This window comes from Stegodyphus dumicola, chromosome 9 (assembly GCF_044657685.1).
Source record: "Stegodyphus dumicola isolate Sdum_Otavi_A_Nest chromosome 9, ASM4465768v1".
Classification (NCBI taxonomy): Eukaryota; Metazoa; Arthropoda; class Arachnida; order Araneae; family Eresidae; genus Stegodyphus; species Stegodyphus dumicola.
Window position 1 is genome coordinate 67,086,360 of NC_140776.1, and position 15,205 is coordinate 67,101,564.

At 33.2% G+C, this 15,205-nt stretch overlaps 1 protein-coding gene across 4 annotated transcripts in view; it reads right to left on the reverse strand.

Moving 5' to 3' along the window:
- Positions 1–2,594: 2,594 nt before the first annotated feature.
- The window catches only part of LOC118194994 (toll-like receptor Tollo), a 162,729-nt gene continuing 150,118 nt past the window's right edge, over positions 2,595–15,205 (reverse strand). For 3 of the 4 annotated variants that reach the window (XR_015043005.1, XM_035366235.2, XM_035366230.2), the window contains one exon: positions 2,595–2,929. Coding sequence is in view for 1 of the 4 variants with exons in the window: in XM_035366235.2 (XP_035222126.1) it covers positions 2,894–2,929 (36 nt within the window). In the remaining 3 variants the exon portion in view is untranslated. Of the gene's footprint in view, positions 2,930–4,531; positions 4,968–15,205 lie in introns of those variants that run through there. The other variant, XR_004759187.2, reaches the window with a different exon arrangement.

The following is a 15,205-nucleotide window of genomic DNA, read 5'->3' on the forward strand; positions in this document are numbered from 1 at the left end:
TGAAACTAGAAATTTCGAATAAGATCAAAACATATTATTATGGATGATTCGTTTGGAATTGTCTTTAGAGAGTTCCAAAATGCAGGTAGACATTCTGGTCCAAAATGCATTCTAAATCTTGAGTTAAAAGTTTCCAATTCTTGTTCTTAAATAACAGAACCGCCCTCATCAGCATAGGCGTTTCCATGAAGGTTAACTAACAGATGATACGTTTAACATGACAAAAAACGGGGAAGGGGGACTTGTTCTTTCTACTGCACGTCTTTGCAACTGTTGCCCATTTTTTTTTCTGATTAATAACCAAGCACGTATGAGCGCCTAATATTATGTTCATGTAAAAACAAGCTTTTAATGTGTAAATGATACAGTAAAATATACAGTGAATAAATAATGAAATAGAATGTAAAAAATAATGTAACAGTAATAAGCCAAAAAGTAAAATAATACATAGCCAATAAAAATGCGCTTTTTCAATTCGACTGATCTCGAGTAATATTAAATAAAAAAAAGTATTTTTTTTAACCCGTAAAAGCATAAACACTGAAATCCTTACAATTATCCCTTGAATACAAAATTCAGATTTTTTTAAAAAACAAATTAAAAAAAATATTGTGTTAAAAATAATCTTACATGCACTTCTTGAATTAAAGAATCGAATATAGATTTTTAGTCTCCTAAATATTTTCCCAAAAATATTTTTTTAACTATAAATTGCGAAAAAATTACATAAGTCGATTATTTCTTGAAATGAAAAATGAAATATTCTTTTACAGAGTCTGCTTACGTGTTGATACTTAAAAAGTTTCCCAGTTTGAAAATTGCATCGTTAGGAGTATAAATAATGCGTCAGTAAATCATAGGTATTAGTTTAAGTTATTTTTTAAAAATCGTCGAAATGCTGATGATCTCCTGCGAACTATCTACGGCAAGAAAAATTTTATTCCAGGCTTTAAAAATTAGGTAAGAAATAAACAGTCCAAAAATTTTTGAATTACAGTTTAACACTTCGAATTTAAAACATTAAAGAATGTGAAAATCTGTACAAGTATTTATTGCTTCTCTTCTTAAGTAAGTCTATATAGCATGTATTGCTGTCAAATCATAAATAAAATCTTTACTGACGAATATAATTAAAAAATTAGTTAAAATGAACTTCAATTTTAAAGCTCTATTTGTTTCCACATTTGCTTTTGAACTTTAACTGGTAAAAATTAAAAAAAATTAAAATATTTGTTTTTGTTTGAGCAGAAATCTAACTTTTTACTCGTATATGGCCCTCTCTGCACTTATAATATTCATATTTATTAAAAGTTTATACCTATCCTAAAAATAAAACAAAAAATATTTGAGTTTCGTATGATCAAACTGACCGAGATATCTAATTTTCAAGTTTGAAATCAAGTTTGGGGATCGATCACAAATTAAACAATGAAATATTTAAATTTGTATGCGACTATACATAAAATAAAAAATGATGAATTTCGAAAAATGTTTCTGATTTTAACAGATTAAGCGATGAGGATTGTTAAGCAGCTTGTCGTGAAACATTTTTATTAACACAATTTTTTCAGAAAAAGAGGTCTTATTCAAAGATCTTACAAAATTTGTGATCTGGAAAATAGCGACAAGCTTCAGAATTGGCATATAGTCAATGTATTGCATCATTTACTTAATTTAAAAGTGAAAAATTTCGAATCGAATTCTTTTTTTTGGGGGGGGGGAAGGAGCAGTAACTATGCTAGATTATGATCTTAAAATAATAAAACTGTGTGAATATTATTGACAAAATTTTAGTATTATTAAAAACTTACAATTTACTTTTGTGAGAATCTTTTATGTAGTAAAATTATAAATTAAAGGAGTTACACATTATTCGATCACAAAAGAATATAACTGAATGACAGTAAAGTGAAAAAAGAAAATTAAAAAAAAGTTCAAGAAAAATTAAATAATTTAATTTAGTTTTAATTTTAACATTATGTAAGTAATTTAGTTTTTCTCAATTAACTAACATGTTTTCAAAAACTAATTAGAAAATAACACTCGTTAATTAAAACTTAATAAATTAAAATTTTCAAATGCAAATTTAGTTACATTTCTTTAATTTGGGTGTAACAGTGGTGAATTTGCAATGCGAGCTCTGTTCGTTTGTGTCCACTGTGGTACTTAAGGTATGTGCCTACATACGAAGCACTATTTTAAAATACATAAAATTTTAATTAAACACACATGTTTTTGAGTAATATGAGATATAAAACTATGAATTTAAATGGGATTTTATAAAACGATTCATTAATTTTTTAAATATAGGCAATGTTTAGTAAAATTTTAGTGAAAATTTTCATTTACGCCAGATCTCTTATGAATTCTAATAAATATACTTCAATAATCTTTACACAGTATATAAATAACATACTTACCTGTGTTCTGTGTGTGTCTACTTGTGTTCAAAACTTAGCACAAAAACTCAAAATTAAAACAAACAAAAAAAAAAAAAACAAAAAAAATCCTCTTTTCTTCAAAATACTGTCAATAAAATCAATAAATAAATACAAAGAGGTCAGATTTTGCTACAGAACACAGCAAAAGATGAATAAAACATTTTGGCAAAATTTCATTTCAATTTTCTAAATACATTTTATGAAATTAATTGCAATCAAAAGTAACGAAAAATACAATTTCTCAGAAAACGCATTTAAGTTCATTCACAGCACAAAACGTTTTGTAGCCACTTTAGACCTTTAAAACTCGCCGTATTTGTATGTTAGGCCCTCCTTTGCTTCATTCTTAACTAATTTTGACTTTCTTTTAGCATTTTTCTGGATAACTTTGTTGCTTGTAGAGATTGGCTTTCGATGTCTGAATTCGCTGTTTGTCTATTCCCATGTAGCTTTCAAGCATAATAGGATTGATTTCTATTTCTATATACCTGAAAATAGATAAAAGACCTAAATATCTTGAATTAAATACTAATACAGCAATATGTGCTCCTAAAAGCAATGTTTTCATTTGGAGAAAAGTTTCTTTAGGTAAAATAGTCCTCAAAAGGTTATTAAAACACTCATTATTGTTTCGAGTCTTCCCATGTAAGTATTTTATCAGCAAAGTGTCACACAGTGAAAGATGTGTTGCTTTTATAGTGTTTAATAATTAGAAAATAGTTGTTTAAACTTATTGTTTACATTTTTATGACCATTTAAATGCCAACTTCCGGCATCCAAAAATTCACTTCTGGTTTATTTTTTATACTATAACTTTTCTTCTAGTTATCGTAAAAACAAAAATAAAGCATTTTTGGAAACCTAAATGTATGGCCTATAAAATGAATAAATAAAAAAAAATCGTAAATTTTCACCAAAACGACGAATTTAGGGTAGGCACATACCTTAGCGACCTCTGTTCGTTTGTGCCCACTGTAGTACTTAACTGGAATGCGAGCTGAGCTTGTTAAAGACCATGAAAAGGTTAAGGTAAGAGCGACTTCGTTACAACTTAAGTTATAAAGTTTTGAAGATTTATATTCAGTTTTTTGTTTTCATTCTTTGAAACAAGGTCCGTCATTTTTTTAACAGTGCCTTTTCTCTGGAATTAAACTGTGATCCATTTTTGGAACATAAGTCAACTAAAGTCTTACGTAGCTACTAACAACTTTGTCATCTGTAATATAAAAAATTAAAAATCTAAGATTTTTCATCAGCCAATCGATGGAGTTTGTACAGATTAATAATTAAATATTAGAACTCCATTTTTGAGGGTGCACATGCGCTAGGAAATCTGCATATTTTATCTTTCAGTTTCTCTTTTCTTGAAATATACTTATATATGGCGTTTAACAGAAGCCCAAAAGAAAATTACATATACATAACAGAAGTATGCGCAAATTATTAAATAAATAATGCTGTTCTAAGAATAGGAAATATTAAATAAATAATGTTGTTCTATAATAAGAAATTCTGTCTTTAATACTGCATTTGAAACTAGAAAGTTGCCGTTGATTGTTAATTAGCTTGAAGAGATACTGCATATAAAATGTAACGTTCTTTCATTACCGCATCTCATATATAATTACTTTCAGCTATTAGTCGAAAGCTATTTTGTTTGAGAAAACGAAAACGATTTCAGTTAAATGGAGCTTTTAGAGCAATGCCCCTTAAACGTAACATAACAGTTTTCATCTCATTCTCATCCATTTTGATTTCAAGTCTTTTTCTCCCAATTCCAATAGAATGTAATCTTTTTTTTTTTTTTTTTTTCATTACTCTTACAGAAATGATTTTAATTGTTTCGTTCACTGAGAAAATATTTTATTTAAAAAAAAAAGAGAGAGAGCGAATAGAGAAAATGTAATGCAAAAAATAAACCACATTAGCAGTATTGAGACGCGTTAATAATAGAAGAAAGATTTAGAAAGAAATATGTTTATGCTTTCATTGCAGAGATTACATTCATAATTTACTTGTATTCTAGAGCCTCTGAATGTGAGCTATTGTCGCTGAAAAAATTTTAACTGGCCAATGAACACTATTAGTACCTATTTTCCTCGTCAGGTGAATTTATTGTGGACATTCTCTAGGTTTCAGATTGAAATTCCATACCAAATCTAAACTGAATCTTCCGTCGCTTCCATTGTGAATGAATGTTCTAAAACCTTTGCACTTTCTACGGAATTCTAAAATAAAATGGGAAGTGAATATCAAATTGTTCTTGGAGCGTCTTAAAATGACATTAAAAGCATCAATTTCAGGGCAACTTTTGACACACAAAACAAATAAATAAATAAATAAATCTCGAAATTTGCATTACCATTCCAGGATAAATAACAGTTTCCTAATAAGTCTCTTAATTGATCTACAAAAATCATTTACAAGAAGACATTTTTGATATACTTAACGCCTCTTTCAACATGTAGGAATTCTAAACGGCGCATTAAGGCTTAGTGGAGCGGAGAAAAAGAGTTCCCCTCGCGCAGTGGCACGAGGACTTTTCACCGACGGCCGCATGTTAAAGAGTAATATATCATCACGCGTTTGTCACTTTAATATTAGAAAGCCCTGAAGCGATTAATTAAAGATAGGTTTTTGTTAATTATTCTCCGTCACCTTACGTGGAGGAAACGAAGCCATCGCATTATATGTGAAGGAAGTTTTTCTCATTTTGACCTTGTTGTGCCTATTAATCGAAGTTTATATCTCTTAGCGGTTGTTGACAAAAAATGCCGCTACATGACCGTTCTAGCAAAAAATATTCACTTTTATTATACTGCTTCTGTTGAAAATGCACCAGAACTTTAATGACGATCTTGAACTGGATGAAAGAAAGATGTTGGAAATACTTGAAATATCAACTTGTTTCAAATTCCTTCTAAATATAAAACAGCCTTCATATGGGGTGATAAACCTAAATATGTCGTTGATACAGATAAGAAATAAATGGACAAAGACTGGAAATCAGTTTGAGTTATGTTGAAAATATTAACATAATTTATTTCTGGTGGCATTCCAGTCTTCAATAGGTAATATAATAATATGGCATATTTTGGCTCCACTAGTTTTTCTGATCTCATCGATAATGTTCTCCAATTTTTCAAGGGTTGATAGTTAATTATGTAAAGCTTTTTCTTAGGTCTAAGAAAAAAATGTGCCGGTTGGTCAAGTGAAGTGACAACGTTGGCTACAGAATTTTGGAAGTTTAAAAAGATGTTATGAAATTCCTGTACTCTGCATCATTCAGTTGTGCTAAAGTCTCTATAAACTTTATTTTGCATTTTAGTTCCCAAAAAAACATAGCTTCAGGTTAGCATTTACCTGAAGAGGGACAGAGTTTATTTTAGCACACGGTGTGATGAATATTGATTCGATGTAAGTCAACGTGAGTTTCCACACGTTTTCAAAAATTTCTGCGGATTGATTTGTGATCTGTGCACATCAATTTAGGTTTGGGTTATGCACGAATAACTGTATCTCCATTAAATAGAGGATCATTCAAAATGGTTAATCTTAATTCAGGCGATCATGTTTTTTTTATCTATTAACTATGTTTTTCTTTAATACACATCAACTAAAATTATCAAATTTTAGAATACATGCCAAGCTTCTTGATCCATTAGCCCATGGCTTCCCTTGTAAAACTGAATCCGATGTTCTGTGCATCGTAGCTGGCTCCAGAGGTCACCGGACCTTATTTAATCTGTGCAGCTTTTTCATTAAAATAGATTTAAATATTTTTGCAGCCTTTATTTATGAAAAATTCTAACTGATCCATGGATCAGTTTTTAGTTTTGAAGAGACAGTAGGGTAAAATAGGCTGGAGTGAATAACGCAATAGACAACATTCGTCGTATAGCTACAGGACATCAAGCGAAACACTTATAAGTAATAATCTGAAAAGTTTTCCTTTTACGCCTAAGTATTACTCTTGTGTTTATAATTTTCAAAAATGAAGTCATCTGAAATTATATCATTTCTGAATAATCTGCACTTCATTATCTGAAATCTAATCTCCCGTTAAAAATCGGAATTTAAACTTTAGATTACAGCTAAAATCTTAAAAAGAAAAGTTTAGCTTTAAGATATAAAAACTTAAAATATGAAAAATCTTATAAATATTTTCTTAAAAAATTATCCGTCTGTTGATAAACAAAAATAACACCTTTCCTTTCCACCGACAGTGAGGCAGCCGATCCACTGGGTAGTTAACATATCGGCCAGGTAGCCCCGCTGACGGAAATAACTTGATCAACATAACACACTTATATATACATATTTTGCTCAAGACGGGTGCTGAGGGCAGTGCAAACAAATGCTGGACGAGACGATAGTGCAGTGATGGAAGAAGGGTGCATTGCGGGTGAGAAGAACAATTTCAGGTACATATTTACAGAGTTATGGATAGGTGGTCACAAAAGACATCCACAAAGTGAACAATAAATGAGTATAGTGCAATATATGAGCAATTAACAAAGTGACTGATAAAACAGTAAAAGTAATATCTAAAATAGGGCTAAATACTAAATAACAATACTAAAAATAATAAGAAAAAAATACTAAAAAGCGAAATAATACATAAAATAAAAAAAGGCAAAACAGCGAAAACAATACATAAAATAAGGCAAAATACATAACTCAAGGTTCATAATTCAGGGTTTACAGTTCAAGGAGATACGTATATACTGGGAATAAGAAAAGTCGAATAAGCTAACCTAAGATAAAATTAGTTCATTACAAGTACAGAGCATACAGGGGCTGTGCTGGTGACGAGGATGGCAGCTGAGAATTACTCCAGCCTGTCTGAGATTTTGCGGGCAATATTTATGCAAACGCAAATGCGTTTCAATACATTGCGATTTTTCAAAGTAACTTCGGCTCATGCATGGATGTGGTTTGCTACTGGTTGCCTAAGATGATATTTGGCGGTCTCTCTGCAAGCGAACAGATAGTGGTCCGGATCTCCTACCATCCCGCATGAGCAATGGTTGTTTTCGCGTCGTCTGAAGCGATGCAGGTAAGTCATGAAGGGACCATGTCCTGTTAGAAACTGAGTGAAATGGGACGAGCCATTTTTCAGAAGCCGGTAGACTTTTGGAAAAAATCTGTGAACTCTTCTGACGGTGGTCTCTGTCTCCCACAGATGTTGCCAACGTTTGAATGATTCTCTCTCGAGCTCAGCTTTTAAGAACGAGCAAGGGAGAGGCACGTCAAGTGTGCGGACGTAGGGGTCAGTTGCTGCTCTTTTGGCTATTGCATCTGCAATTTCATTACCCAGTATTCCGATGTGGGCAGGTACCCACTGGAGTTCAGGCCTATAGTATTTTGGTGTTTTTAGTAAGAGTTTTGTATGGCCTGACGAGAGGATTTTTACTACATGTGCCTTGGATTGCCTGGAGGCTAGAGGCTGAGTCTGAATATATACTGGAATAGTTATTTTCCAGTGCGTAGACAAGTGCAGCTTTTAATGCAATCAGTTCAACCTGTAAAACTGAGTTGTGGTGCTTAAGCTTTCTTTCCCAGGTCTTTAAGATCTGGTTCCCACGTAGAACACAGTATCCGCTACCGGTGCCGCATTCTCCTTTGGAACCATCGGTGTAGATTGCAGTGGCTTTGAACCACGTTGGTGACCTGCAGTTAATCGAGATGTTGAATTCGGCCGGGTGACAAGGTGGCTCGGGAATGCTTTGCTCATAGTCAGTATAAACATAATTCCTGTTGTCCCATAAACTTACTGTCTCTTTGAGTCGGAGCACTCGCTCTATTGCACTCTTGCGCTGAGCTAAAAGATGCCAGTATTTCTGTGTGAGGATCTGTGTTAAAGAGAGTCAGCGCTGTGTCGGCTACAAGATTCAAAAGCAGTGGACCCAGACAGGATCCTTGAGGACGCCCTATGATGGAACGTGAGTGCACTCCTGCGTCCGTAGTGGCTTGTAAGTGGCGCGGGCCACTACAAAGAGTCGAAGGCGCCCTGTATGTCCACAGAGATAATGAGACTATGCTGGTTGTTACTTCTGTTATTTGCTATTATTTTTCGTAGATGCTGCAGCGCGTGATCCACCGATCTGCCAGGAATGAAGCCGTATTGTTTGTCACTTATGCTTTGTCCAGACAGGATATAGTGTTTAAATCTTTGAAGGACGACTCTCTCTAGTACTTTACCCAAGGCAGGAAGAAGGCAAATAGGCCGGTAAGACGTTGGTACATTAGGGTCTTTTTTCGCTTTGAGGAAGAGCAAAACCTAACCAAGTTTCGTGCCAGCTGGGAAATATCTGTTGCGCCAACACGCAGTAAGGTAGGCATACAGTAACACCGGATGCGTACTGTTAATGGCTTGCAGAATACCATTATCTATCCCATCAGGACCTGGGGCTGTATTGGTGTTTAATGCTTTAACAATGTCTCTCATTTCTTTGGCGTTTGGCAGCGGTTCAAAATCTGTTTTCTTGGTATTGTAATATTGTTGAACACTGGCTCTGATATTTCTTTATCTGTGTCTGCGTTATCAGATCTAAATATATTAGCGAGTGTGTCTCTCTATGGGATCCTTGCATGCTTGCATTCTGCGCCTTAGGGCATGGACTTTTCTGCGTTTAGCAGTCAGCGTGGTGCTCCCCCAAGGGGTGCATTTCGGGGCTGCATAATTTTTCCTTTTCAAGACTTTTTCGCACCCAATTTTCCAACTCATAAACTACATTCATTCTATTAAGTAGAGTTATAACTGAAATCAAAATTTTCTTTAGTTTTAGGCCTGCCAGCCAGCTGAGCGGTAACGTCGCCGAACACTGATAGTTAGGCCCCAGGCTCGAATCTCGCGAACGGGCTGGTTGCATGGGCGCTTTCGTTGTTTTCACCATGTGTAACGTGTATACAACCAATTTCTCTTAGAAAGTCCTCCATACACTTAGGCAGATAGACCTCGAGTGTTTTGGCGTAACCAAATAAACCAATTTTTAGTTTTAAAATTAGTTTTAAAACAGTCCCGCTGTTTCTGTTCTTTTCTGTGGTGGACGGAAAAGCAAGATTATATAAATAGGAAAATATTAAAATACTAAAACAGTAAATAATCAGTAGAATGAAATTTAAAAAAATAAATAATGATACTTGGTTAGAAACCAGTTTTATAAGTAGTTAGGAATCTGTTTTGTTTATTATACTCATGATGTAAAGTAACATCTGTTGCAAAAAGTTGTTAAGATGTCCAGAATTAATAGCTTGTTATATAATTAACTTATGCCCTATTGAGCAATGCATTTTTATAACTGTAGAGATAAAAAGAAAAGATCTTGTCATCGCCAATTAGCAAAGATATTGGATAAGATGTTATGAAAATTGGAAATAACAAAATAAAAAATTTCAACTCCATTGCGCATTTTTATAATAAACTAAGTCAACGCCTACATTAATAGCAATCATAATATTACTTTGATAATATTCATTTTCTGAATTTGTATGGTGTTTTAGCTAAATTTATGAAAAAATTTAAGTTCTTTACAAAAAATCTTGTAGTAAATATGGAAAACCATTACCCCGTAGCAAATATGGAACTGTATAACTAATTGTTTCGTAATGCGCCAAAGTTACCAAGGAGATTAGTTGTGTTTTATTCCATAAAAGTTATCAAGATCGGAATAGTTGATGAAATCATAGAATCTGAAAGGTTAAAAAAAATTAGTAGACTCCCAGCTTTTTTTAACCACCGTGTAATGGTGCAGTTTCCTTTCTCAAGGCAAGATTATCTGGAATTTTTTGCTTTCCAATTTTGCACAATTTTGTTATGCTGAAAACCACACACAAAAATTAAAGAAAAGAGTTCTGAAAGCTTTCATATTTTATATTATGCCCAAATGGTCGTTTTTTTCATCTACAGACATATACGCGTTTCGAGAGCATTTCGGCTAACTCAACTTTGGGCTGAAAGTATTTAAAAACAGCATATCTTTGAAATTCCGACAGGCAGTCTCGCGCACTGGCAATAAAAATGTTTTATCCCCACCAACTGGTCGCTTTGAAATTGTTGAGTTTTTTAATAAAAAATTCGTTGAAGTTTTACATAACATGAAAGAGAAAATAAAACAAATTCCAAATTCGGACTTTCATATGCCCATGTTCGGGTAGAGGGCTATGTTATTCAGAATCTGAAGACTCTAGGTACCGTTGTTTTTTTAACAACGCAAGCAAAAGACATAAATTCATGCAGATTCTTGAAGAATCTTAAGAACTAGTAAGCGAATAATCGCTTGAGTTCGTGAGGTAGAAAACAAAAAGTGAGAAGGATGAAATAACCTTTTTAAAAAACCTCCGTCTTGGAGTTGTACAATAAAGCCGACACTCGGGCTTCAATTTAAGAGACTAAGAAATAAACTAAACTAATTTTAATTAGAAAGATATAGCCAAAGCTATCAGAATTTTAACAGAGTTGGCCCCTTAACGTTAATTGACTGCGAAGCTATTAATGACCTAAATTACGGCCCAGCGTAATAATAGCTTACGAGAGGGTAGCCTAAAAAGGCGGACGCGTGCTAGCTAGAATATCTGGTATCTCTCTCACTAAGACAGTAGAACGTTGCACTCATAAGGAGGATATTGCAAAGCTAACGGCTACTTTGGAATCCGCTAAAGATCTTAATAACTTACATTATCGTGAGCCAAGGATTCCAAGGGAATCACTAATTGTGTTCGGTGTTCCAGAAGACTTTACTGCCGAAGACGTAGTTCAAGCTTTTGGAAATTTTCATTCTTTTGACGGAGCCACTCCCGTCCACCCTAGAACACCATTGCATAGAGCCGACTCAAGTAACAATTGGGTGGTTCAGGTTGATCTCCCATATTTTAATCAAATAGGTGATCACGGCCGTTTATATTTTGGATTTTCTTCCTGCCCTTTTTGACGTTATTATAGATTACAGCGCTGCTTCAATTGTCAAGGTTTGGGGCATAATAGTCGCAACTGTCAGGAACGGGGCTTGTATCAACTGTTTGCATTCTAACGACGTCTTAAAAACATCCTACGATATTCATCATCCAGCCAGCTCTTCGCAATGTCCCACATACAAGCTGGAACTTCAGAAATTCATGAGGAAATCCCCTCACACTCAGCCCAACGACCTTCCAGCAGTTTGTCAGTGATTCCCTTCAACAAAGTCAAATTTCTACAATGTATTCACGCAACAACTGACCATTTTTAGCGACTCTCTTTCCAGCTTGTTGGCTCTTTCCAATCCAGACATTCGCCATCCCATGGTCTATAAAATTCAACAGACTCCTAGGATTGCCGCTAGCTTTGCGTCCAATATTGAGTTGGATACCTGCGCATCAAGGCTATCTTGGCAATGAAATTGCTGATTCTGTTGCGAAAGAAGCTGCTCAGGCAACAACACACTCTGAATATTCACTTTGTCTCCCATATATTTAAACATATGGGATATATTTAAATGACTCTGTATTATAATACACGTCTCGTAGCACTTTGATACATATATATTTTTTTGAATTGTTGAATTACTTGTACTTCAAAATTTAATGTTGGTACTGCATCATATTTATGTTTCTATTTGTATTCTTCTTAACTATGTTATTCTGTATGAAAAAATTTTAAAGCTCAGTGCACATATTATGCTCCCATTGCATCTTAATTATTTATGTCTATCTTGAACCTTATGCCTATTGTCATTGCCATTGATATAAACCTGATTTTTACTGATTTAATATTTGCACATACTTTATTATTCTCTTTGATAACTAGTCTGCATATAATTTGTTATTGTATATAGTATTTTTGTATATTGACTGTATTAAGTACAAACTTTCTGCATGTATTTTGCATTATGGCGAAGATGTCTTTAATACTACTATACTGTCAATGTCTCTGTACCTTTTGAAATATGCTTAATAAATGCCCGACTGACCTGTCTCCACGGACTGAACAATTCTGATAGGAATTCATAGGTCAGAAGTTCAGCCCATGGCGCTCAGTGCGCTCAGTAGAACGTTGCGGTTAAATAACGCTCTTCCTCATTAGCATTCAAACGTGATTCTAAAACTACGTTCTGACCGGAAGTGTTAAGTTGAAATTAAGAAGCGATAGGAAAGGAAGTTTTACTCAAAATTTAATTGTTAATAAAATTAACATAATCCTCACAAAGTGATGCAACGCATTTAAGTAATTTGAGACAAAATGGCGTTTCGAGGCTAATAGCCCTTCTGGGCTAATAAATAAGTAAAAACATAAATTGATTTCGGAAGTTGTCTTAAATTTTTTACACCATAAACAACAGTTATAAGCTAATTAGTTATCGAATTTCAAAGTAGAATTATAAACAGAATTGCATTTACTGACCAATTTAATTTAATTACTCGTGATATTTTAGTGCGGGTTTTGAAAGTTCGTGATATCTTTTAACATACGAATCCTCAAATTTCCTCATTATAGCCTTCTTAAATGTAGCAAAATCGCATTTCTAATATTCGTCATTATTATCTAATTAGCAGCATATCAAACCTTGTAAAATCATTTTTCCTGCATAAGAAGTATTAACTTGTGAAATAATTTGCCCCATTATTTGATCAGTAAAGAGAATAATACTTGAGTCTAATTGAATACATCCATCTCAGAGTATTCCTTTGTAGCGGACTTACAAATCAATAGTCAGCTTTACTGCAGATAATTAACACTGCAAGTCTTCCCATTACTACAGACTATTGATCTCTGCATCTCTTACTTTCTTACACTGCATTCACTATAAAAGAGAGCATTGAAGATAATATTTCTGAACTTAACCTGAATAATCGCAATATTTTTGCTGAAAACAAGAACTAATTTAGATAACGAATTTAGATCCAGAATTTAGATAACGAGCACAATCAAGTGTTATTACTGAATGAATAAATAAAACCTTAACCTGATATTTCTGATACTTGTTAATTGATTATACAATGATTGACTAGTGTACTGGAACATGTAAAACCCAAGTGTTAATCAAAGGTTAAATGTAATCATGAAGCTGTAGATTACTATTTGTAAGACTCATATTATGTTACATCTTAATAACCTGTTAACAAATAAAGATGCATATAACTGTTCTCAGGCATTCCACCCTTTTTTCAGTCCGAGGGGCAATTTGCCCGTAAGGACTATTAATTTCATATTGGCATTTTGTGTTGAAAACTATAAACGGCGAATCAATTTTCAAGTTGTTGCCACCAAATATTATCGCCCTGTATTATAGTTAAAGAAATTAAATAATGAAGAATCTGCATGAATGTACGTTTCTCGCATTGTGATAAAACAACGGTACCTAGAGCCATCAAAATTTGAATAACGTAATCTTCCATAGAATATGGAAATGTGGAATCCCTAATTTGAATTTGAAATTTGTTTTATTATCAATTTCATATTTTGTAACACTTCAACGAATTTTGATTCAAAAACTAAATGATTTTAAAGCAAGCAATGGCAACACTGTACGAAAAAAAATGAAAAAATTTTTCATCTCCAGCACCTGAGACTCTGTATCGGGAATTCTAAAGATATCCTCAATTTAAACTTATTTTGCGATATTGCTGTTGAACTGAATTTTATGGTTTGAGTACGTAGAACATGATTTTTAGTAAAAAAAGGTAACACACAAAACGTTAAAAAAACGCCCCTTTCCCTATGATTATAATATAAAATCTAAAAGCTTTCAAATTTTTATATATTTTCCCCCTTATTTATTTTAATTTTTCTGAATTTTTTCAGCTGTTTTAGTGATGCTTATATGTATGACGTAATTTAAATCTGAAACCTTTCAGTTTTATGTTTTTCGTTTTTTTTTTTTTTTTTTTTTTTTTTTTTCTTTTCTTTTTTGAACACATACAATTTACAATCTCCTCGGGCAACACAGATGTAAGCTAACTAAAACATTAAATATTACATGCAGAAATAAAATGAAAAAACAACAGAGATCAGCAATCGAGACTTCACGAAAACATAATTTCACTGGCCAAGTTACGCTGAACATTTTCAAATCGTTCAGCAAGCATAATCTAGAGTCATCGAGGATAGGGCATGAACAAATCAACTATTCCACATCTTGAGGTACTTTTTTTGAACACTCACGTAAATTGTTTGATCTTAGAGTGAAATGAAATAGGTAACTTGCAAATTTAGCTTGACCAGATAAAAACTCAGAAACTTTAAAATTAATGAAGAGGGAAGACTCGAAATGTAGAAGGAAAGAACTTTTTGGTGCCCTTAGCATTACAAAATGAAATATATTACTCATTCCACTTAGCTAAAAGCTTCTTATAATGAAAGAACTTCCAATAGCGCTTTGGAATGCTAATATGAAAAAAAAAAAGTTTTAAATAATTTTTAATTCTGAAGGAAAACTGCGTAAAATTTGTTTGAAGCCATAATTTTCTCCCTCCATTCTGCATGCCTTCGTGGTGTAACTGGTAGCACACTCGAAGCGTATTCGAGAGGTCCAGGTTCGAGTCCGGGCGAGGGCATTGCTTATTTTTCATGTCTTTTGCTTCAAAATAACCTAATGAGTACAGAGCAACTGTAAGATTTATTTCCGTTTTACTTATGTTAAAATCTCTCACCCCCTACTGTTTCATCTATTCAATCAGAGTATGTAAATGAGAAAATATTTTAAAAAGAGTAAAAATTTAAATAACAAGAGTCATGGTTGGCAACATCAGTCGGCTGTAGATCACTATTTTGATGGTTTCTGACA